At 30.8% G+C, this 23,514-nt stretch overlaps 2 protein-coding genes across 3 annotated transcripts in view; both read left to right on the forward strand.

Moving 5' to 3' along the window:
- The window catches only part of Phf5a (PHD finger protein 5a), a 164,722-nt gene that overhangs the window by 73,460 nt on the left and 67,748 nt on the right, over positions 1 to 23,514 (forward strand). The window contains exon 1 of one of the 2 annotated variants that reach the window (XM_080153485.1): positions 19,826 to 19,835. The exons of the other annotated variant lie outside the window; for it this stretch is intronic. The gene's annotated coding sequence lies outside the window, so the exon portion shown is untranslated. Of the gene's footprint in view, positions 1 to 19,825; positions 19,836 to 23,514 lie in introns of those variants that run through there. 2 annotated transcript variants of the gene reach the window in all.
- On the forward strand, positions 11,796 to 22,407 carry LOC145313836 (facilitated trehalose transporter Tret1-like). Its single transcript, XM_080153480.1, has 4 exons — positions 11,796 to 12,086; positions 18,704 to 18,955; positions 19,534 to 19,689; positions 20,119 to 22,407. The coding sequence occupies exons 1-4, from the start codon at positions 12,015 to 12,017 to the stop codon at positions 21,103 to 21,105; spliced, it is 1,467 nt and encodes a 488-aa protein (XP_080009606.1). The 5' UTR covers positions 11,796 to 12,014; the 3' UTR covers positions 21,106 to 22,407.

Below are 23,514 nucleotides of genomic sequence, written 5' to 3' on the forward strand. Positions count from 1 at the left end.
TAACTGAAAAAAAACATCGTAAGTGCAGTAGCATATTTGGAGATTTATTGACTGTTAACATTTTAATCTTATCATTATTATTATTATTGATTCTTTATTTGTCTTAATCATTTATATAAAATATTTACATTTCAATTATAACAACATTTATATAACATTTTAATTTTAAAGCTATCTTAATCCGTGACTTTATAATTTTTTAATGTATATATTTGTCCTTGTTTGACTTTGTGTATCCTTTTGGTTTCAGGAAATTATGCATTTGATAGATAAGATAGAAATATACCATTCAAATGTAAATATTGGTTTTGGACATTTCCTTAATCTAATGGTTTTGATTATTATTTATCTCATCGTATCATAGACAGCTTTCCGTGGATATTTAAATGCAAAATTATAAAATTAAAACCAGTTTTGTTAGCAATGACACGGCCTAACAAAACTGCTATTATTTTTATTTATTTCATTTTAATATTTGTGTAAAGTTGTCAGTAATACGATATTATACATTATTTTTTTTAATGACTTAGAACCATTTCTAATCCAGTGAATATTAATCGATTTCGAAGTCTTACTGGAATAATTTAGAAAGTTTGAAATTACACTCGATAAATTTTAGAGAAGATGCGCTACTTAAATAAAGAAAAAATTATTTCTTTGGTGTTGCACAAGATTTCTATGAATAAATTGATGCTCGCAGCTGGCTAAAATAACGATTCCTCCATATCCACCCCCTTTACCCCATCCCCTCTCCTCCAACTGGATAGTTAAGGTCCATATTAGCAAGCTAAATTGACGACAAATATTTCCATGTCAATATATCCATGCATATCCTAAATCCATTGATGTAATCAAGCTAAAAGGTAGCAGTTAATTTTCACCTATTAGTAAGATTATAATAGTTTCAAGTAAATTACCCCAAATTTCTCACTTAACCCCGCCCCAGTAATAAACCCAGCAGCCTAGCCCCGGCCTAGCCTAACCGTGCTAATTAACTAAAAGAGTTTATAGCTATATTTAAACCCTTTAATTATATCAAATTTTTTGAATCTCCGATAAATGATTCGAGCTCCTCCCCATTTTTATTTTTGACCCTACTTTTTAAAAAGGGAGATTCTCTAGTTTAAATTGATAAAATCTTAACAATTTGTGATATTTAAATCAATGAATTAGCAGGACCTTTTGTGCAGCATTTTTCAAGTAAGCTTTTTTATGATCCTAAACAAGTATATTGCGTTTTATGAGGACCAGTACTAGGTATTATCTACCCTCGAGGTGAAATAGCTTCATATGAAGGTATTATGCGGTTTCATATTGGATTAAAACTCGATGCTATGTTATGTTTGGTTAGGAAAGGTTAGGAGAGCCCCGCAAAGACCTTACTCTGTTGGGATAATGCCCCACAAGTGGCTTAGGATATGTTTGCTAATTTATTTTTCTCTTATTCTAGATTCGATAGATCTATATTCTATAATCCATGATTGTCCCTTTTACTATCTTCCATCTAATCTCTCCCTTCCTTCCAAATTTGTTTTCATCGCGTAGAGTCTTTACAAGTTTTACTCCTCCCACTTTCAAAATTATGTTGTGTTCTTTCATTTTACATAAACCTCAAAATAGTTAGCAAAACCATTAACTTAAATTTTGCTTTATCTAAGAGTCAGAGACAAAGTACAGTGATTCTGTCAAACAATTCTAAGTAAATATTTCCACACAACCCATTTCCTTCTGACCCACTTTCCTTTAGTTGCAGGACAAAACAAGTTTTACTCCAAGTCGGGTATCACAAAATATCCAAATTTTCAGCAATTTTAAATGGAATTAATATGCTGAACTACAGATTCTGTCTATGAGTATTTCCAACCTTTTATCCATTAGAAGCGAATCTACTCTATAACGAGAATATGTCCATAGTATATTAGGGTTTATAGTACATCCGTCACTACGACGTTCTATAGTTTGACGTTTTACTATTGTTTTTTTTGCGGATTTTAACAGAAAATTAATATTCAGGGAATTGATGACATATTTTCATAAATATGTTATCAGCGTATTATTGCTGAGCTACAAGTTTGTAAAACTAAATCTCTGCTAATTAAAGAGATTAAATTATTGCTAAAGTGTAGTCACACTTCTTGGTCAACCCCGCCCACTTTTAAAAAATGTATTTCTGTTGGTGAAATGTTACTCCTTCCCCCTATCCATCAAATCATGTCATTCTTAATCTTAACAACAGGGGTAATGATTCTAAATAACAGTTAGCCAGTGAAAGAAGACATGTCTGAAGACGAAGAAAGTCCCTCCAAAAATCAGCATGTTACGTCATAAAAACGAGGGATTATCCATCTTCTTTTTAGGGGTTTTCTTTCCCACTCCTCCTCTCCTCATCCCTCGTTTTTGTGACGTCGTTAAGGGACTTTCTTCGTGTTCACATGTTTTTTTAGTAGCGAAGCTACTCTGTAAACCTAACCATCCGTTTGTATAAACCAGTTAAGTTATAAAAATACTAAAATTGATTAAAAGAAGATTTCGGTTAAAAATTTAATAAAACGTATAGTAACTTGGCAGAAATTAAAAATCGACTCTTAAATGACAGAAAAATAACATATTGTTTTACATAACAGTATTATTTTTTAAGAAGATGACCCAAAATGTTCCAAAAATTCAATCTTTCAATTTGCTGCTCTGTCCTACAATAATTTTGAGAACATTTGTCTTTTCCCAAATTTTTTTCTTGACTTCATATTCTTTTGTGAGTAATGATTTATGTAGTTTAATTACAATTAATATACTCTTATTCATAGTTTACAAAGAATACCGTAATTGAAACTAAATACTTTAAAACAATTTGTAGGAAGCGTTTCTTTAATTTCATACCAAGGAATAGTTATTTATCACATTGTATCATAGACAGCTTTCCGCGGATATCAAACTGAAAAATTGTAAGATTAAAACCAGTCCTTTTAGACCATAGTGGCCGAAGGCCCGAACTAACAAGACTGGTGTAATAATATCATTATTATCTTCTTATTTGTGGAAAAATTGTCTGTAATACGATGCTATACATGAATTTTCAGTATGAGAACCGGTTCTAATCCTGCGACTATTAATTAGTTTCCAATCAGGACAAACCGATTTTTCAAAAAGCTTTGCTTTGAAAAAATATCTTATTATTCTACATCGTATTTAAAAGATTTTGATTTGATATGAGTTTATGCCTATTTGAAGAAAAGTTTGAAAAGCATTGAAAATGAGAAACAATTAGAAAATGATATGCGCGCTAGCTTTTGTATTTAATCACAAAGTGAAAACTTTAATGGACACTCTACAATTATGTTTTTTTTATTATTATTTTCTTTGAATATAGGTCTCACCTTGCTTGGTACATGGCGGGATTTTCTTTCTACATTTAATATTTGAATTTGTCGTGATGTATAGTTGCAATATCATTGTTCAAAAAGTTAGTTAAAAAGCAGCTTGTTTTAAGTGGACGTACGGACTTTCTTGTAACGATTATAGAGTTTAGTCGCTTTTTAAAATCATACTGTACCAGGGATGCTCTGCTCATACAAAATTTGAAATCGATAGGACAATTTTAAAACGTTTTAATTAACGAAAAGAGCTATTCGCTACGTATGGACGGAAAGACGGAAGTACGAACCAACCATTATTTATTGAACTGAACAAACAAGAAATGGCCATAGACTGTCCCTTGAATAAACTAAAGGGTATTGGTATACAATTGGAAAGTATATTTACTGTCAATCTTAATTTTATAGGCTTTGTCAAATTTTCTGGGTGGCTTGCAATTTCTAGCAGGGAGGGAGGGCGCATTGGCAGGGATCAAAAGGGATCAGACAATGGCTGATAAATTTATGTACATCCTCAATGACGATTTGCAAAATTACTCTATCTTGTAGATACAATTATTAGTTGAAACGTGTGAACATTCGATTTCACAAGAGCCAACCAATCAAAATTAAATAAAATTTCCTAAAGTTGTTAAGCCAACGAATAAGAAACCGTTATTATAAAACTTTGGGCACTAGAGTAATGCAATGTCCCCTCCCTCCCTGGAACATTGGAATGTCAACTGGTACCCAAAGTTTATACACCACATTCGGTGGCTTTAAAACTTTGGGTAATTTTACTAAATTTTGATTGGGTGGTACAAACCTTCAGTGTACAAACGTTTCCACATATTATTTAAATCTCCAGAAGGGAAAATTTTACTTCTTTTACTTAGTGGTGTACATTAATTTATCTTTTAGATCCTTAAATTTTAAGACAATTAAGTATAGGGCATCAAGCATAAGAAAACAAGAAAAATTACGTCCAAAAGAAGATGAGATTCATTAACTTACATTATATGATATTGAGCAGTTATCTTATGGTCAATTCACTAAATGTAATTTTGTAGAATGGATTTATCATTACTTGGATCTTACACAAGATTATCATGTACTCTAATAAAGTGAAACTTGTAGCTGGATAAAATAACGATCCCCCATCCACCCCCTTTACCCCATCCCCCCCCCCCCCCCCTACTGTAAGAACAAACCGACCAATAATTAATGTTCATGCTAGCAACCTCAATTGACGACAATTGTTTCCCCTGTAATAATATCTACGTATATTCTATATACATTCTTTGTAAAGATAGAAGAACAGAAATATCATGATTGGTGGTCCAAACTTATGATTCATAAGAAACTCTTTAATGGATTAAAAACTTGAAATCAAAGTATTTTTGATGATCATATGACAGCCATAACAAATTTAATTTAATAACCATGTAAAACAAATTAATTGATGCTAGAGTCCGACTTTAAATATATCATAAAATCGCCGAAAATTATTTTTAGGAAAAAAATTTACATTATAGCCTAAACCAGGTAAAGATGTTAAGTATATAAATGGACTCGCAGACATACCTAAAATATAGAGTAGCTGTGCCAAAACTGAATAGCAGAATATTAATTTTAAGAGTTTAGAAAATTGTATATAAATTTATTGCATAATTGCTTAAGCAGGATTCTGTTAAAGAACATACTTACACTTTTGGAACTTGATTGTAGATATGCTTCGCGTAAAATTTCGTTGTCTTAGGAATCATATTTTCAAAAATCAGATGAATAGAATAATCATATCATACAAAAGTTATAGTAAAATGTTAAAAATTAGATTTTTTAAATCGACGTACAGACTTTCTGGTAATTATTGTATAGTTGCTACGCTTTCTACGCTGTATCGCTAGGATACTTCTAATATGCAATTAGCGAAAGAGCTAACCATTACGTACGGACTGAAGTAGTACAGACCCAAACAAGGATAACAACATCCATAAAAGCGAAGCTCTGAAATAAATGGACAAACGAAAAACATTAACACTTGTAGAGTGTCAGAACTGAATAAACTGAATATTAATGCATATGTCTATACAAAATTGTAAGTAAATTTGTTGAAAAACTGATTAAATACATGTTACTATTTAAGGACAAACTGACGTTCTTAGGACTTGGTTTTAGGAATGCTTCACTTATAGCACTATAACTTGTTGTTATAGGAATCAGTATTCAAAAAATCAGATGAATAGGATAATTTTAACATTCAAGAAGGGAGGAGTAGGTTGCGCTAAAATCCGTAAAGGTGTGAGTTTTAAGGCTTAAAAATAGTAGTAGAACGGTAACAATCACTAAAAATATTTAACCTGCTTAAATTAATGAAAAGAGCTAACTGTAACGGACGGACATACGTACGGACCGACCCTAACTATAGAAAAGCTTTGCTTTTAAAACTATAGTTATGCAATCAGAGAGTGAGAATCTAGCATTTATCAAGATAGATGTCTGGGAAATTAGCTATAAATAACTTATATCAATATTAATTGGATAATTTAGAAGATTTTTTTGCACTAATTATATAATTATCAGCGATTCTGATCTATATATTATAATTGTTATTAATCCATTGAGAATAAGTGTATACTGGAACTAACTAGAGCTCTGCTCAAAATATCTTAAAATCAACTCTTCTTTAAAATATATTAAATTTACTTCCAATTGTTCATCAAAATTTTAATAGATTATAACCGAGGACATAAATTGTCATAATTGAAATTGTACATAAATTTGCATCAATTATTGCTATTTTCGGGACATTATAAGTCTCTTCATAAACCAAAAAAAAAGTTTTAGGGGGATTTGATGAGAAAATCTTAAATCTAATTAACATTCATAAAAAGAAATAAACCAAATGATAATTAAGATGTTATTTTGTAGGAAATTATCTGTCAAACTATTAAAACCACAATGAAAAAAGCAAAGTTGTTTATTAACTTTGATTTGAAAGTTTGAAACGAAGATAAACCACAAGGTAATTGAAATAATTTTTAAATAATTAAAAATGTAAAGGCCAATTTTCATGTCATTCCAAACCACGATAAAAGAATACTTATGTCTTTTTAAAGGATTATGGAAAAATATTTTTTATATCAATCAATTGAATAGTATAAATTTTCTCATGACCAGTCTTTTTAAGAAAATTTCAGGAAGAAACATTTCCTCTGAAGAAAATATTGGATTAGTAGTATAAATAATTTTTATTTGTAAAAAAAAAAAATTTTATGTTGTAGTTGTTTCAGTACAAAATTCGCCATTGATATTGATAAAGAAAAATTTAGGTATTATAAACTGATATTTTGTTGAGGCAAAATAGTTTTTATGACAGTAATAAACGCTTCTGTATTATGGTTCTATCTACGACAGTAATATTCATAAGCTGACAAATTACTTTAAAAAAGGACAACAGAAGAATTAGAGAAAGAAGAAGGAGTGATGTTACGTATTACAGACTTACCTTATTATTATGTAGTTGTGCTAAGTTCAAATTAAACATATTTAAGAAGAAGATTGATCTGTTTTTTCATTATCTGCTACTAAATGAAAGGTTTAAATTATATATTTCAAATTTTAATATTATTCCATTTAAACAGTTAACCATTTAACCATTTGAGGGTTAGGTTATATAATTTAGGGGTGTCAGAATTTTTATTCAATTTTTGTGCCTGTTCGGCTTTATTGTTACAGATTATCTTGTATGCAGTGCAGCTACTCTATAGCCAGATTATGTAGATAGTCGTAAAGAGGTAATTTTCTCTTTTATAGGACTTAATTTAAAACTTAAATTAAATTAGCAATGAAGGAATTGTCGATCATTTTTTTTTGTCTTCTTAGGAATAAAATTTTGACGAAAATTGTTATTTTTTCAACAAATTAGTGTTTGATTGCTGATTTACTGGTCGAAATTCCTAAGTCGATTAATAGTTCTTTATCGCATCGTATTACAGACAGCTTTACATAGAAATTGAAATGAGAAAAACATAAGATTAAAACCAATTTTGTTAGCCCCGAGGAGCCGAAGGCCTGGTCTAACAAAACTAGTACCAGTAACAGTAACAAGCCCTTTACACTCCACAGGCCGCTGACAATTTGTCAGTGTTTCTGTAACAATGTGGTTTTTTAAACAAAACTAGTATCAACTGGTATTTATTTACAATACTATATAAAAAAAAGAATAGCTTTAAGATGGATTCTATTTAGGAAGGAGATTTACGATAACCTCTTGAGGGCGAAGCCTCTAGTAGAATACTTATAAAGTAACTGAACAATTTATAAACGGAAATAAAAATCTGACACCCTTATTTGTAAATGAAAGACTACATATAGGGTTCACTTTGTCGGGCAGGTGATACCCTGTTTAAAAACTATATAATTATATTTAGATCAAAACAAAATTCGCAAGTTCTATAATTTCTGAATTTGTATGGTTAATTCAAATTGCTTAATTTTAAAGTTATTCTTTATAAATTAATTTCATTTTTTATGATGTAATTATTAGTATCTTTACATATATTAAACAGTTTTTATATATGATTACTATATAGAAGTATAGTGTTCTTTTTATCGAAGAAATTAATTTTCTGGTTCTTGCAGCGCTATGTATGGACATAATTGTCTTTGTTACCTATCTCTTCTGTAAACGCATATGATAAACACATCCTATACTATATCTATGATTAACTCATACACCATAACATTTACTTGATGGAATAGGAAATTACTTTTTACATCTTTGACAGATATGGATTACATGTATTGTATATACTTATTTCAGAGCGAACCTGCTCTATAATTTACTTTTCTGCCGGTCAAATTATTTAAACCAATTGGGCTGCTTTGGCTCAGGCGAAAAAGGCGGGTCTATCTCAAAGGCAAAATATATGTAAAATGAAAATAAGACTCGAATTTGCTGTCAATCAGAAAAGATTGTCTTTGAGACAAAATGTATGACGTTATGTACTGTAACGTAATGTAATCGTTATCAATAAGAGAAACATTTCTTGCATAGCTTGATTTTTTTTAGCATAATTTTGTTTTTGCTGGAATATTTCAAAATATGAATAGATTGTCCAATAAATCAAGATAATTTTAATTGCGGAAATTGTCTTTTTATACTTTTTTAATTTAATAAATATTATCAGTTTTAATATAGAACAATTATTTGTATAGTTTTATGACCATGCATAATTATTTGATTTCTCCAATTTTATTTAATTTTGATAAAAATCTATTTCTAGCGAAGCGTCTTCATTATTTAGATTGTTAGTGTGTCCGTCAATAATCGACATTATATTAATTTTATTAGGTATTTGTAAAATTTAGGGAAAACAAATTAATTGCCTTTTTAACTGTTTGAAAAAAATCTTTTATTGTAAGCTTTTCTTCAATGAGGGTCTTCAACGCTACTATTTAAGTAATCAAAGACGTTCATTTTAATCAAACAGTTTCTGAATACATGGAAAATTAGGTTGTTTTAATCTGCTAGGGTTTTTAGGTTTAGTATGCTATTTTTATATATTCAGAATATTTTAAGTGCTACTCTCTGAGATTTAATGTCCCCTTGTAATTACTCTATAAATGTAGCTTATCAGTGTTTTGATAATTTGTAAACTTAATCTTTTTGGATGATGTATAAATACCTACTACTGCTTCGTTGAACGCATGAAATTTATTTGTTTGTTAACTATTGATTAAACTCATGTCATCTGTGGGTATGCATCAATATTTTCTCAATATTTGTTTAACCAGATTCAGTTAGATTCATGGATAGCCTACGGTGTATTGGAAGAGTTATTGTTGAATTTACAATATACTCAGGGATAAGACCTTGGCCAACAAAAAATGTATTCCTCTGAAGAATTTTTCACTTCATATGAATAAAACTTGTTCGTTTAAAAAATAAGAGTAAGTTAAAGTCCTTTTAACATCATCATTTTGTAATATATGATCCATTCATGTGCCTAACTAAACATACAAACACACAAATTAAACATACCAAACATGGTTAAAATAATTGGTAAATATAAAACATATGTACAATATGAACCACACTTAAAGTTAACAAAGAAACACTTATGACCATAAATAGCGCAGCAAGTTCATAATAAGAAATTTTGCAAATTTCGTTGCATCTAAACGAGTAGAGATTTCCTATTCCCCTGTAAATCTCCTAAAACGTAAGGAGGTAACATTGGACTGTAAATTTTACTGGTACCCAAGGTATTGTAACCCCATTATTTTATTCGTAAACTCTAAAATTTGGGTACTTTTAATGATTTTTTGTTAGTTTTAGAGTCCAACCATTCCAATATAGACATTTATTCCACTAAAGGGATAATTTTGTTGATTATCATTAAGAATGAATAACAATTTAATTCGATTGTCTTATCCCTGAAGATCCCTATCTAAAACATGATGGTTATTAACAGAAAAAAATTAGTTTAGACGTACTTAAGGTAGTAAAAGGACGTACAGATAAACAAATCCCAGAATAGCTTGGCCACATGGCATACTTACTTATCATAATGGATATATTATTACTTGGATGTTACACCAGATTTTCATGTTCTCTAATAAAGTGAAACTCACAGCGGGCTAGAATAAAGTTACCCCTAATCCACGCCCCTTTACCCCATCCCCTCCTCCGCTACTGTTTGATCGAACTGGTCAATACATGAGTTCCATGTTAGCAACCTAAGTTAACGACAATCTTTCTCTGCCATAATATCCACGTATATTCTATATCCATTATCCATTCTTATCATTATGGTTAAATGAAGTTCCTCTATCAAATATTTGCTCTAAACTAAGTTGACATCCTTAGTAAATGCAAATATCTTCTTAAACGGACATAGAGTTTCCAAATTTCATGATCTCAAATTGTCAAAAGTTAGAGCAGTTATAATAAGTTATGCTGTATAGATATTAAAAATCCCAATAATGGACGAAGCCCAAACTGTACCACTTTTGCACCACTTTTAATTCCTGTGACGTCATAAAATGAGGGAGATGAGAGGAGAAGTGGGAGAGAAAACCTCTAAAAAAGAGACGGAGAATATGACAGGAATCAAAAGAGGTACAAAAGTGGTACAGATTGGGCTTTGTCCATTTCATGTAAAATGCAATGTTAAAAGTCAAGCATAAGAAAGGTTTTTGAATCGATTTATTATTACTTGGATGTTGGACCAGATTTTTATTTACTCTAATAAAGTATTTTCAGCTTATGCAACGGCCAACCCAGGTTATGAAAGTACCAAACTATGCATAAAATATGTGAATATGTGTAATAATTTTATCATTATTATTTTGTATGCTTATTTTGAAATACATATCTAAAGTGACATTCGCACCTAGCTTAAAAAATGATACCCTCCTTTATTCCATCCTTCCTGTCCTACTGAATGAACGAACTGACGAATAAATGAGGTCCATATCAGCAACCTAAATTGAAAAAAAAAAATTCAACCTTCAATATGTTCTATATCCATTGCTATTAGACTCGAACATTTGGGAGCACAATATTCACATTATTCGAGCTTTAGTTCTTTTTTTGTTTACAGGTCTGCAGATTGCCTAACTTGCGTTCAAAAATGGCGACCTATGAATCAATAAAGGCAAACATAGTTCTAAAATAATTATGTTTGATTAGCAAACTTGTATGGTAAAATAATACCAGAATTTCCCTTGCAAAATGAAACTATACACAAGGAGGGAGTAGACAATGGACTATAAATTAGAATGGTACCTAAAGAATTATAACTACGTTTTCATATTCGTTGTCTTAGTAATTTTGGGTAATTTAATGTAAATATAAATCTACTTAGAATTATAATCTATTTAGAAATTTAAAACTTTAAAATGATAGGACAATTGAAAAAGTACCCAAATAATATAATATTAGCAAAAGATCTTATTAAACAATTATAAAAAGGAAGTGAAAAAACGTAATTAAAGTAAAACAAAAAAATGCTCCCCAAGTGTTTTGTTACACTTTTTAATTTCAATGTCAAGCAAAACGAAAATAATTTTTACAAATTTTTAATGGTTTACTAAATATTTTGGACAGGGGGGGGGGGTTTGGGAGGGAACTTGTAAGTGTGGGGGGGGGGGGTTGATTTCCCCATTTGATATCCGCAATTGACTCTGTGAACTCCGGTGTATAAGTGCGTCTACTCCAAAACTCAGGCAGGTTACTCCCTCCTCCCTCCATTCGTATCCCCTCTCCAATCCTTACTTTCTTCCTCCACCTTCCTCCACTGTCTCTCCTTGTACACATTTTCCCCCCGAAAATACCTTCCCTTTTTAGAAATACAAAAAAAGGCACCTAATCCCTTCCCCTTTTTTGCCCATGAGATTTTGAAAGTCAAAAATCATGAAATGAAATGACTTTAGTTCAAATCAGAGGATTAATCGAGATTGACCCCCAAAAATTTGTCAGTGAAATTTTGAATATAATAATTTGAAATTAAATTGATTTTCATAATGATTACTTAAAAATTATGACATACAAGTGGATAAATTTCAAAATTTAAATAAATTCTAATTAAACCATTAAAAAGACGGAAAAGTAGCAATTGCTGTAAAAGCAAGGATAACACAAAAAGTGATTTAAAAATGATGGAATACACAAGAATGAGATATCATAGGAAAAAGTTGGAGGAGAGAGATAGATCTGCTTATGCACAGGTATTGTCCTATATTTTATATTTTCTACAGACAGTTCTCCGCGGATACAAAAATGTACTTAATACATGATACATGTTTTTTTTTATTTTTCCATAAAGCCTAACATGAGTTCCTATTTTTACTGGTGATTGGTTACAAAAGATAATTTACGATGAATTTCTGTATATCCCAAATGATGTTAAACAAAATTACTTCTCTATAGATTAAAATTATTGGTTGAAAAGTTTGGACACCTCAGTTTTGAACAAACCAATTAAAATTGAATAAAGTAACGAACGTTATAGACCTAACGAATAAGATAACATGGTTATAAAACTTTGGGTATTGGTGTAATGTAATTTGCCAGGGAGTAAGGGAGGGGACAATGGGCCATTAATTCAATTTAAGAGGGTTCGCTGAAAAGCAATCAAAACCAGATTTATCAAGAAAATTTTACCAAAATTGTAAAGGGATCATGGTAACCTAATTTAGAACAAAATTAGTTCTAAGAAAAAAATCATTTACTTGAAAATTAAATTATCAACACATCACAATGTAGTAAACATTCTGTAATTAATCACTAGAAAAATCTTGTTTAGAATTACCTCAATCCTTCTGATATATTTATAACTTACCCCTAAATTCAAGCGGTTCTTAGATTATTTAATACATAAATATCACAGTAGAGTTTCTATACATGAAAAGACATTTTCTTGGGAAAAAATATTTGTTATAACCAGCGATAAATAACAAACTTTTCTGTCTGCATATTCAAAACTAGCTCAGCTAGTTAGCGGGGCATTGATGCGCAAGTCCCCAAAATCAGTAAGAATCTGCTGTATTCGTGCACATTCCCTTTAAGCCAGTCCCCAAAGTCTGAGACTCCTTAAAAATTGAATATTCGATCCATTGTCCCCTCCCTTACTCCCTGGTAATTTGCAGTCTAATAGGGGACCCTCCTTGCACATTAGAATTAAAATTAGAATAATATTTAATCTAACAATTATGATGAACTTATGTTATTATAATTCTGTATGGGAATATTTTAAATGGATTACATTGAAAATAAATAATCTTGCACTGCTAAGAAAATAAATAACTTGATTTTATTCAATACTTCTTTTATCATGCTCTGATAATATCTATAATGGAGAAGCTACCCTATAACTAGGGGTATAATCGTAATACAATCGTCCGACTTTGTCAGACAAATAATTTTCTTTTGACATAAACTTGATAAAAATCTGAAAAAAAAATATTGCTGTGCTACTATTGTATATAATAGTCGAAGGTTTATTAGTAATAAAGCTACTATATAATTTACTTTGTCTGTCCGTCAGTCAGTCCGTAACGCCATAGGGGAAATATGATTTACTAATGAGCATACAATATGTAAGTTAATTCTACATATAAAACATAATAATATGTGAGAAGGGTTTCCTGATTCTTGATTTTGTAAACAAATACTCTTTACATCTCCCGTATTCCCATCTAGGATCTTTTTTGCTTCGCTACTTATGGGTGTTGTCATCCTTGTTTTATTTTATTCCCTAATATGGGGTTAATGATCTACCTAAAATATAATATTTATGTTAAATTCATTGCAAAATTTATTTTTTAGACATTTGTTTATGCTTTTAGATACATTTTAATCTTTATAAATATAAACATTGATGTAAGTTAGGTATTTTTACATTATTAAGAATTTTTAAATAAGGTAAAGTATAAAAAAATTTAAATACAAAACTATAAGCTACTCTGAAAATTTTAACTTTTTCTCTCCCTTATTTCAAATTTATTTCAATTGACAATGGAGTAGGGGTTCTGTGCTAGCTTGTGAAGTTGTCACTTTGATTGAAAGCACCATATTCTATTTAGAAGATATTCAACTATCTACCATCAGAATTTAATTTCTATCTGTTGCCCCGCTTGAATAAGCAAAATTATCCTCGTTTTTGTATACTTGTATAGTGACAAATAATAATCGCTGACAATTTAATAATATGCTTACTTATTAATTGTAAAAGCTTGTTTTTGAAATAAAATCCTTTAACAATTAATTGTACATACATCAACGTCATATTAACATACTATTGAGAAATATGTTACTTAAAAACTGTTAATGGCAAAGTTTTTATATGAGATCTTAATCTATAATTTAAAGAAGTACGGTTTTGTTCTTGAATGAAGCTTAAGATCTCAGAAATTGTTGATCTGGAAGGGTTATATGTTTCAGGAGCTATTAGAAGAAGAAAATTTTATGTTTATTTACCTTTAATTCATAGAATAAATTTTTTGTAGCCTCGGTAAGTCACAGAATTATTAGAATTTTTACTTATTCTCAGACTCTCCTGTACAGACCGGTGTACACAAACGCTTGCAGCAGATCTGCTTATACTTAATAATCTGACATTTACACTAAAGAAATATGCCATGTGTTGATAATACTGAATTACAGTTTATTGTTCTTTTTTCTCAATATTTTATCAGCTCAGCATTGTTGTGCCACTAATGAAAATTATTGTCCTTGCAACCTTCCAACTGATACGAATTTCCTTGTTTTTATCCCAATTAGACAACTTAGTTTGGATTTGCTAATTTAGGGTAAACTTTTATTTATATAAAATACAATTTATTGACACTTTAGCTCTCTTACTAAAGTTGCATAATTCTACAGGAGGGGGGGAAATGGATATATTATTACTTGGATGTTATACCAGATTTTCATGTACTCTAATAAAGCACGGTTGGTTTTTTATTAAATGAATAAGTTAGGGTACAATGTTTGGCACTTTCGATATAAGTAAATGATAATAAAAAACCCATAGAATGCGATAATAACTTCAGAAAAATCGAAGAAAATAGTTTTCATACTTAATTAACGTTTTTAAGTTTTTCTTCAAAAAGTTTAGATAAGATGCCTTTAAAAGTCGTCTATGATTTTGTCAGGGATAAAAATGTAACTTTAAAATAAGAATTACAACATATTTTTTCAATTAGTATAAAGTAAAATTTTGAACATTTTATTGATCAGTATATTTTTTAAAATGTGAAGTAGAAACCTGAATATTTTATCATGAAAATTGTGTTATGATTTGATTGTCTGCTAGATTACAAGAAAAAAGATACTGACAGTACTTGTTGGTTCTTTAAAAAAATTAGGTAGATTACTTTCAGAACCCCTCTTTTTGCAACGTTATTTCAATAGAACAGAGCCATAGTCTTAGTGTACTCAATATCTAGACAGCCAACCATTGTTTTAGAATTGTTAAATTTTTTTAACTCCTGATAAAAACAGAATTAATGGTATTTTTGTAAATATTATACCTCCAAGAAATGTCTATACTTCCCAATCATATGTTGTGTGATATTTAAGAGGAATTATTTTGATATAATGTCATTAAAATATTCGTTGAAAAAAGTGCTATTCTAGCTTATACTTTACATTTTAATGTGTATGATAATTCAAATAAAAGATAATGAAGATTTATATTATATTTAATTGTTATAATTATAAAGAAAAACCTGGAAATAGTAAAAAACTGACTTTATTTTATTGACGTAGGGAAAATTTTGTCAAATATTTGAATAAAAAAAACAATATAAACAAAATAAATTATTTTTAATATAGTCACAAAAAGGCTTAATGAGTTTAGGAAATATTTCATTTACTAATCATGTCATTTAAACTCTATTACACAGAATACAGTGTAAAAAGATGTTCTCGTTTTAATTTTAAGTAATTTCAAATGCATTTTAATACCTTTTAATGATTTATTTTTTGAAACATCTTTTTATAAAATGTTATTGATTTTTGAAGTTTTTAAATTTTGTTAACATTTTGTTTTAAATGTAGAAAATTGGTAATTCTAAACATTCAAAAAATGATTTTATTAAATTTTCATCACTTAAATTTTATGTTTGATGAAATTTTCAACTGATAATTCAAGAAAAATCGTTTAAGTTTTATTATATTTTACTTTGAAATGTTAAAAAAATATAATTATTGTCAAAAATGTGGAAGTTATACTTTCCTCAAAAAAAGACCTAAAACATGCAAATTAACACGTGTAATGAGATTTTTTTTCTTTCAGGTTTAATTTTAAGTAATTATTGATATTTTTTGTAAAAAGGATTTTATATAAAAAGTTTTAAAACTCGAGTTATATATTAGTTCTAAAAAAAGGTTGCGAATTTATGCAATTTTCTTGCAAAAAAAATTTTCTAGGATTTTAAAAATAGCAAAGGGTGTTATTAGACGTACTTACAGATACAATTGCTAAGTCATTTTGGCCAAACACTAAAATAAAGTTTTTACATCTGAGGGTCCAACCGTGAAAGTGAAACTCGTTGCTGGCTAAAATAACGATTCACACCTTCAATCCCCTATACTCAACTTCCTCCCCTCCTACTTGATGAACGAACTGACAAATAAATGATGTCCATGTTGGCGACCTAAACTTTTCCTTTGTCATAATATCCACGTATATTATATTGGGGGGGGGGGGGGGATAGAAATAGAAAGAAAAAGAAGTAAATAATAAAAAGAGAGCTAGTAAAGAGAAGGAATAAATAAAAGAGCAAATTCAGAAAAGGAGGATTCAAATCAGGAATATAGGGGTAGGACAATGGACGAAACTTTAACTTTTCTCTAATTCCAAAATCAGAGACTTTTTTTAAGGAAATGATTACCGAACTTAAACTCATTAGTAGTGAAGCTAATTCATAATTCACTTTTTGTCTATCCTTCAGTCAGTCAGTCTTAAACGCTGTGGGGAAATGTGATTTTCTTGGCTTCTATTGAAGATTCCTGGGACATATGAGCATCAAATCTAGACTTTGTCTTGTCTGTCAGTATGTCGGTACTGCTTCAAAAGACATAAATTTAATTTTCTAAAGGTTTCATCATATTTTCTTTGAGTTTTTGCATATTATGTTTCTTTCTTTTATTATTATGACAACTGAACATCTGCTCTACATAACTATTTTTGTTCGTTTGTCCATCCCATGATAATGGATGTTGTCATTCTTGTTTTGATCACAAATATGACCATAAGTAGGAAAGTAATAACAGTAATTGTTGAGGCTTATTCCTCTATCCCTGATTTAAAACCGATTGTTTCGTGACAAGGATGTTTTGATTTTCTGTCTTTTCCTTTACTCTGGTAACCTCACAGAATAAACCAGGCTTAAATCAGGTAGATACTAGATACCATAAGATAGATAGATAGTTTTAGATAGCAAGATAGAAAGAATGAAAAGAAGTATAAAGTGTACAAGCAGTAATTACATAGAAGTAACAGAATGTTCCTCTGTGTCTGTCTGTCTGTATATCGACTAAACATAATCGATATGGTTCTCCTTTACAATGGAGCTTCTCATAGGTCATGGGAAGGTTTTTTGCTATTTTGAGGGAGGGTACCTCCACCCTCCCAAGATAAATCGCCCCTAGATACAGCTACATGTGTAATTTCTGAATGAAAGAACAGCAAACATGAACAATTTTATGAATAAGGTTTCAGCCTTTTTTCATACCTTCCTGCAAAATTGCAAATTTTCAAACTTACAATTTCATAATTAACACCTAAAAGCACAAAGTCGCGCACCCAACTACTTTGATACATAAAAATAAAATAATAGCGCATAAAAATTTTGCATTTTTAATTTCTAAGAACTTAAAACAATTAAGATTACATTTTTTGCTGACATATGAAAATGTTTCTGCAAAATAGCATGAAACTAAAATTTGCAAATTTATATGGTATAAACAGGAAGGGATATTATAAGGGGAAAAAACTATTTTGACTTCTTCGCCAGCAAAAAATTATAGATATAGAGACAAATATAACCCAAATTTAATGAAAGAACAACGTTGAACTATAATACAGCAATGGATGTAGAATATATGTGAATTTTATGGAAAATTTGTCGTGAATTTAGGTTTTTATTTCCAGATCAAAGTAACAATATATCCATTAATACAGCTTCAAGAAAAAAAAGTGGCGTTATCCTCCTAGAATTTTTTTTTGTATTTTGAAAATTTGAGTATTCCCCCCCCCCCCTCGACAACGACAAACAACTTTTTTAGGTTAAGTTTTAGGCTAGGAAGCCGAGCGCTGCGGCTAGGCAGGCTAGGGGGCCGAGCACTGCGGCTAGGCAGGTTAGGGAGCCGAGCGCTGCTGCCAGAGTTCATAGTTCGCTGTCGGAGGGGGGGGGGGGGGGGGGGGTACTAAAATTTTCAAAATTGAAAAAAAAATTTCTAAGAGGATAATACCAAAAAAGTATATGCTTATTTGCAAAGATTATATAAAAATGTAACATTTCTAAAACACACTAATAGAGCTTACATATTAGTTAGGTTAGATAATTATATAATTAATGATAAGGATAATTGATTTATTTCAATTTATCTGAAATTAATAATTTGTATCATATTCTTTCTTAGAATAGATGCATATTTACATTTTTAAATGCGCAAATACCTTCAATTATTATTCTTTGTCTGTTCGCCAAGAACAAGACTATGATTCCCTATGATATACTGGTATACAGTTTACTGTTCCTTTTTAATCCAGAATTGATAAAGTTGTATTCATGTTTTAAAATTAGATAGAAATCTATAGATTTAATTTTTTCAGACGCTTGCTGTGTTAGGGATAGCCTTTGGTCCCTTTTCTGTCGGGCTGTGCAAGGGTTACAGCTCCCCAGCCCTGGCCTCCCTGAGATCAGCTGATAACGTACAAACCGGTTCTTCCACCAGCACAGAGAGCACAACAGCTGCCTTTAATGTGACCTCGACGTCCTTGATACGGATAACTGAACAGGAGGGAAGTTGGATTGCTAGCCTGTCACTGCTTGGTGCCCTTTTTGGTGCTCTTCTTTCTAGTCAGGTACAGTCATGACTAACATACAGACTAAATTAAGATGTTTATAAAAAAAATTTAATTTACAATACGTTTTCACATTTTAAACTCTTAGCATGTTGATTCTTATAACAGCTAGTTATAATTTAGCGTAGTAACCCTCTAATCGTTACCAGAAAGTTCTTACGTCCATTTAAAACATAATGATTTCTAACTTTTTACATTGATTTTTTGTAGCATATTCTTCTGTTTTTTTTTAAGTAATAATTGCTAGGACAACAAGGTAGAATATTAAAATCAAAGCATCCCTACCCTATAATCAAATCCTAAAAATGAAGTATGTTTTTATACTGTTTCATGTATTTCTGCAATTTTTCAACAAACTTAGTAGAGACCTACAAATTAATGATCTCCTTATTATGTTCTGACACTCTACAAGAGTTAATGTTCGTTTGTCGTTCCTTCTGATTTTAGAGCATCGCTTTGTGGATCTTGCCATCCTTGTTTTAATTTATTCAATTTTTTTTTATTTTTGATAGTGTAGCAATTCTATAAAAGGTATATTTCCCTTCCCTCCAAACTTCTGAATAAAATTTTTTTTTCAGGTATTAAAGTGGGGACGGAAGCGTTGCCTGTTATGGATTTCAGTTCCATTTTCCGCCACTTGGTGTCTCACTGTGTTTGCCAACTCTGTCCAGATGATTTATGCCACGGCCTTTTTGGCGGGAATCTGTTCTGCTATTGTAAATATTATTTCTCAGGTAAATTTCAATCTTATATTTGTCTATTAAACTTTTTTTTTCAGAGGACATTAAATTTTTAAATATATATAGTGATTTTACATATTCCTAAGTACCGAAACTAACCTAAATAATTTACTTCATCTGTCTGTTCGTCCTTCACTAAGCTTTGGAAAAATGTAATTTTCTTGGCTGTTTAAAAAAATGAATTTTTTTGTGATTATGAAGAGCAACTAGAAAAGGTACAATTTACAATGGTTCGTCAGTTTCTAGTTCATGCTATAAAGACAAAATATATTTTCACTTTGTTTTTTTTCATGATCACTAAAGACCTGCAGTGTAACTAACCATTTCAGATTCTCTACACATGTTTTTGTCACTCGCTACTTTTGGTTGTTGTCATACTTATTTTAACAACACGAAAAATCTAACTTAAAATCCTTTTTTCAGGTATACATAAGTGAGGTTGCCCGTCCAGAGCTGCGTGGCCGTTTGTCCGCCTGTCTCAAAATCTTCAGCCACCTGGGCATTTTGGCCAGCTTCCTGATGGGAGCCTGGCTGGACTGGAGGCAGCTGGCACTTGTCTGTGCATCTGCACCGCTCATGCTTGTACTCACAGTTCAATATACACCAGAATCCCCAAGTTACTTAGTTTATTCTGGACAGATAGAAGCGGCTGAAAAGTCATTAGAATGGCTGAAAGGCTTTCATTCAGATGTGTCCAAAGAATTGGGACTGTTGCGCGGCAATATTGAGCGCATGCGTGACCAGGGCAATGGGTGTCGCAACGTTGTAGTGCCACAGTTAGTTAAACCAGTTATTTTAACATCAATGTTGATGTTTTTCAGCCGCTTTTCTGGCGCCTTTGCTTTCAATTTTTATGCTGTTAACATATTCAGCCAAACTTTTGGTGATATGAACCCACACATGGTGGCTGTCATAACTGCTACTGTTCAGCTCATAGCTTCAATGGCTTCAGGCGTTATTGCCGACAGAGTCGGTCGCAAGCCGCTGCTAGTATCAGCCGGTCTAATCATGGCAATAACATTATCCGGCTTTGCATTATATTCGTATGTGTGTCAGCTAAAGCCTTCTGGAAATCTCGACTGGATGCCCATGATTCTAATTCTAGTATTTGAAGCAAGTTCCAGCATAGGAATCCAGCCAATTTCCTGGTTAATGGTTGGAGAACTATTCCCGCTAGAATATCGAGCGGCAGGAAGCGCTTTAACTGTAGCCATCTCATATACATTTGCCTTTGCCGGGGTCAAAAGTTTTGTGGATCTAAAACAGGCTCTGGGACTGCATGGCACATTTTGGCTGTACTCTGGTATTTGTGTCCTGGGCGCTATGTTTGCTGGATTAATTCTACCTGAAACTAAAAAGAAGCCACTCCATGAAATGGATCCTGCTATGGGAGATAATGATGAGGCGTAGACAAAGCTTCCTTGAAAAATCCGTCAGAAAGCTGAAGGCTAAAGTTAATGAAATTTAGAAGGAAGTAAGGCCAGTGGGAAAATAATTTTCTATGAATATGTTAATAAGTTATTTCCACTCCAATTAAAGAAATTATTGGTTTAGCTTTCAAGAAAACACTCCCATTATCCTGTTAGACTTAGTGATATGGATTGACATTTTAAATGTTATTATTGACGAATCTGAATCTTCTAGTCTTGTGTCGATATAACAGCAACATCAAAGTTTAACTGGTCAATGAAGAGAAAAAAAACTATACAAAGATAAAAATTTGTGAAAAAAATTAATGCTAATGTGATAAAAGCATTTAAAAAACACTTTTGAAAGATTCTTTATAGTTACCAATTTTATGTTTATTTATCTATCTTTCTTATCTTTAGTTCTTTAATAGTTATTTTTTCGTATTGTAGACAGCTTTCTGCGCATATAAAAATAAAAACTAATAAGATTAAAACCAGTTTAGTTAGACCCGAGGTGCCGAAGACCTAGGTTAACAAAACTGGTATTAATTCTATAACTTTTATTTTAATGTTCGTGTTAAATTGTGTGTAATACGATGCTATACATGATTTTTCTGTATGGCTGAAAACCGGTTATACTCCAGCGGCAGCTGATAATAATCGGTTTCGAAGCCAAACAAGAAAAATTATTAGCCAAGCTAGATTTAAAATTCTATAGAAGAAATTTAGTTAAACATTGCAGATAATATATATCCAAAAGTAGGGAAGCAATAACAAGCTAACCATACCAGAAGAGTATTTAATAGTATAAATTGTATTTTTTGACAGATATTGTCAATGAATCACATATTATTAATCATAAACATCCTAGGGTGGGGATGAAAAGGCGTTTACTCCCGTCAAACTTTGAAACCCCTTATTTTACCCCCTCAAAGTTTTTAAAAATACATTAGATTACCCCTTTAAAAACCATGAAACCCCTCATTTTACCCCTCTTAAAATAAAAAGCTTGGACGTCCCCGAATTAATTATTTATTTTAATAGTACAACCCACCACATTATAGAGTAGCTTCGCTGCTAAAATACTGCCAAAAATAGCATTAAAATTAATTTGAATGTTTAATAGAAAATAATTTGTTTGTACGGGTATAAATATGATATTATAGAAATGTATTTGTATTATTGTATTAGTGTAAATTAATCACACAACTCTCTATCTGTGATATGCTATTTAGAATTTTGTTGTTCTTGTTTTGTTGTCTTTTTTCATTGTCTAAATTTAAATACAGATTTATGAAATCTTTATATTTTTTTTTATTTTAGAGCAAATTTTTTTTATTTCGTCTTGTCAACAAAGGACTTCATTATACTTTATACTTGGGATTATATGCATGTTTGGACGTCTAAGGGTTGATTACCGCCTATATCCGGATTTTTATATACCCTTCCCCACTACTAAAAAAGCTTGGACGTCCTGTCTGCATGTATAGGTTTCACAGGATAAAACGTAATTTTATGACATTTCTTTTGAGGGGTGGGAGTTTGAAATAAACTTAGGCGAAAAAAAGGTTCCTTTAAAACTAATAGTGCTTACGTTCCAAGAATAGGTGTTAGAATACTATCTTAGAAAAAGAAAAAATCACAAACCTTACTTGCACCAATGCAAAAATTCTCTAAACATTTTGGAACGATCGGCCTAGCTCTTCAGAACAAGGTTAACAACATCCATGTTTTAAATGGACGTACTGATATACTGATATTGATTATTTAGTTGCGATATCGAACAAACTGTTATGCCTTTCAGAGTGTTAAATTGATATAATTTGCTAATGAAACATCTCCATAAATATCTGATTAAATATTAATATGTAACAGGATGATAGGGTGCCATTATTAAGATGGATAACTTCAATTTCCAACACAGCAGTAAGTACACATGTATGAATTTTCATTATTCCACTTTATATGCTAATATATGTATATAAATCGATATATCATTACTTGGATGTTGCACCATATTTTAACCTACTCTAATAAAATGGTCCTTCCAGCTGGATAATAGATCTCCTACTGTAGAAAAGTACTGACCAATAAATGAGATTAAAGTAACATCCTAAATTGACGACAAAATTTTCCCTTTTATTTTATCCACGTACATTATATAAATTTTTAAGTAGTCATATGTACATTAACATCTACAAAGCAACAATTATATTCAGAAAAATTTTATTTAACACCTCTTCAGTAGCAAAGCTTCTCTTCGAGTATGTAAATAAGGATAAAAAATTATCAGCTTTCATAAGAGGTACAGACAAAGAAACTTTTCAATAACTGTAGAAAAGCAAAAGAAGAATATAGTCGGACTACTACTTGGAGTCTCATGACCTGTTATTCTGTGTTTAATTTGGTA

Source organism: Acartia tonsa, chromosome 3, assembly GCF_053477335.1.
Source record: "Acartia tonsa isolate MP-2025a chromosome 3, ASM5347733v1, whole genome shotgun sequence".
Lineage (NCBI taxonomy): Eukaryota > Metazoa > Arthropoda > Copepoda > Calanoida > Acartiidae > Acartia > Acartia tonsa.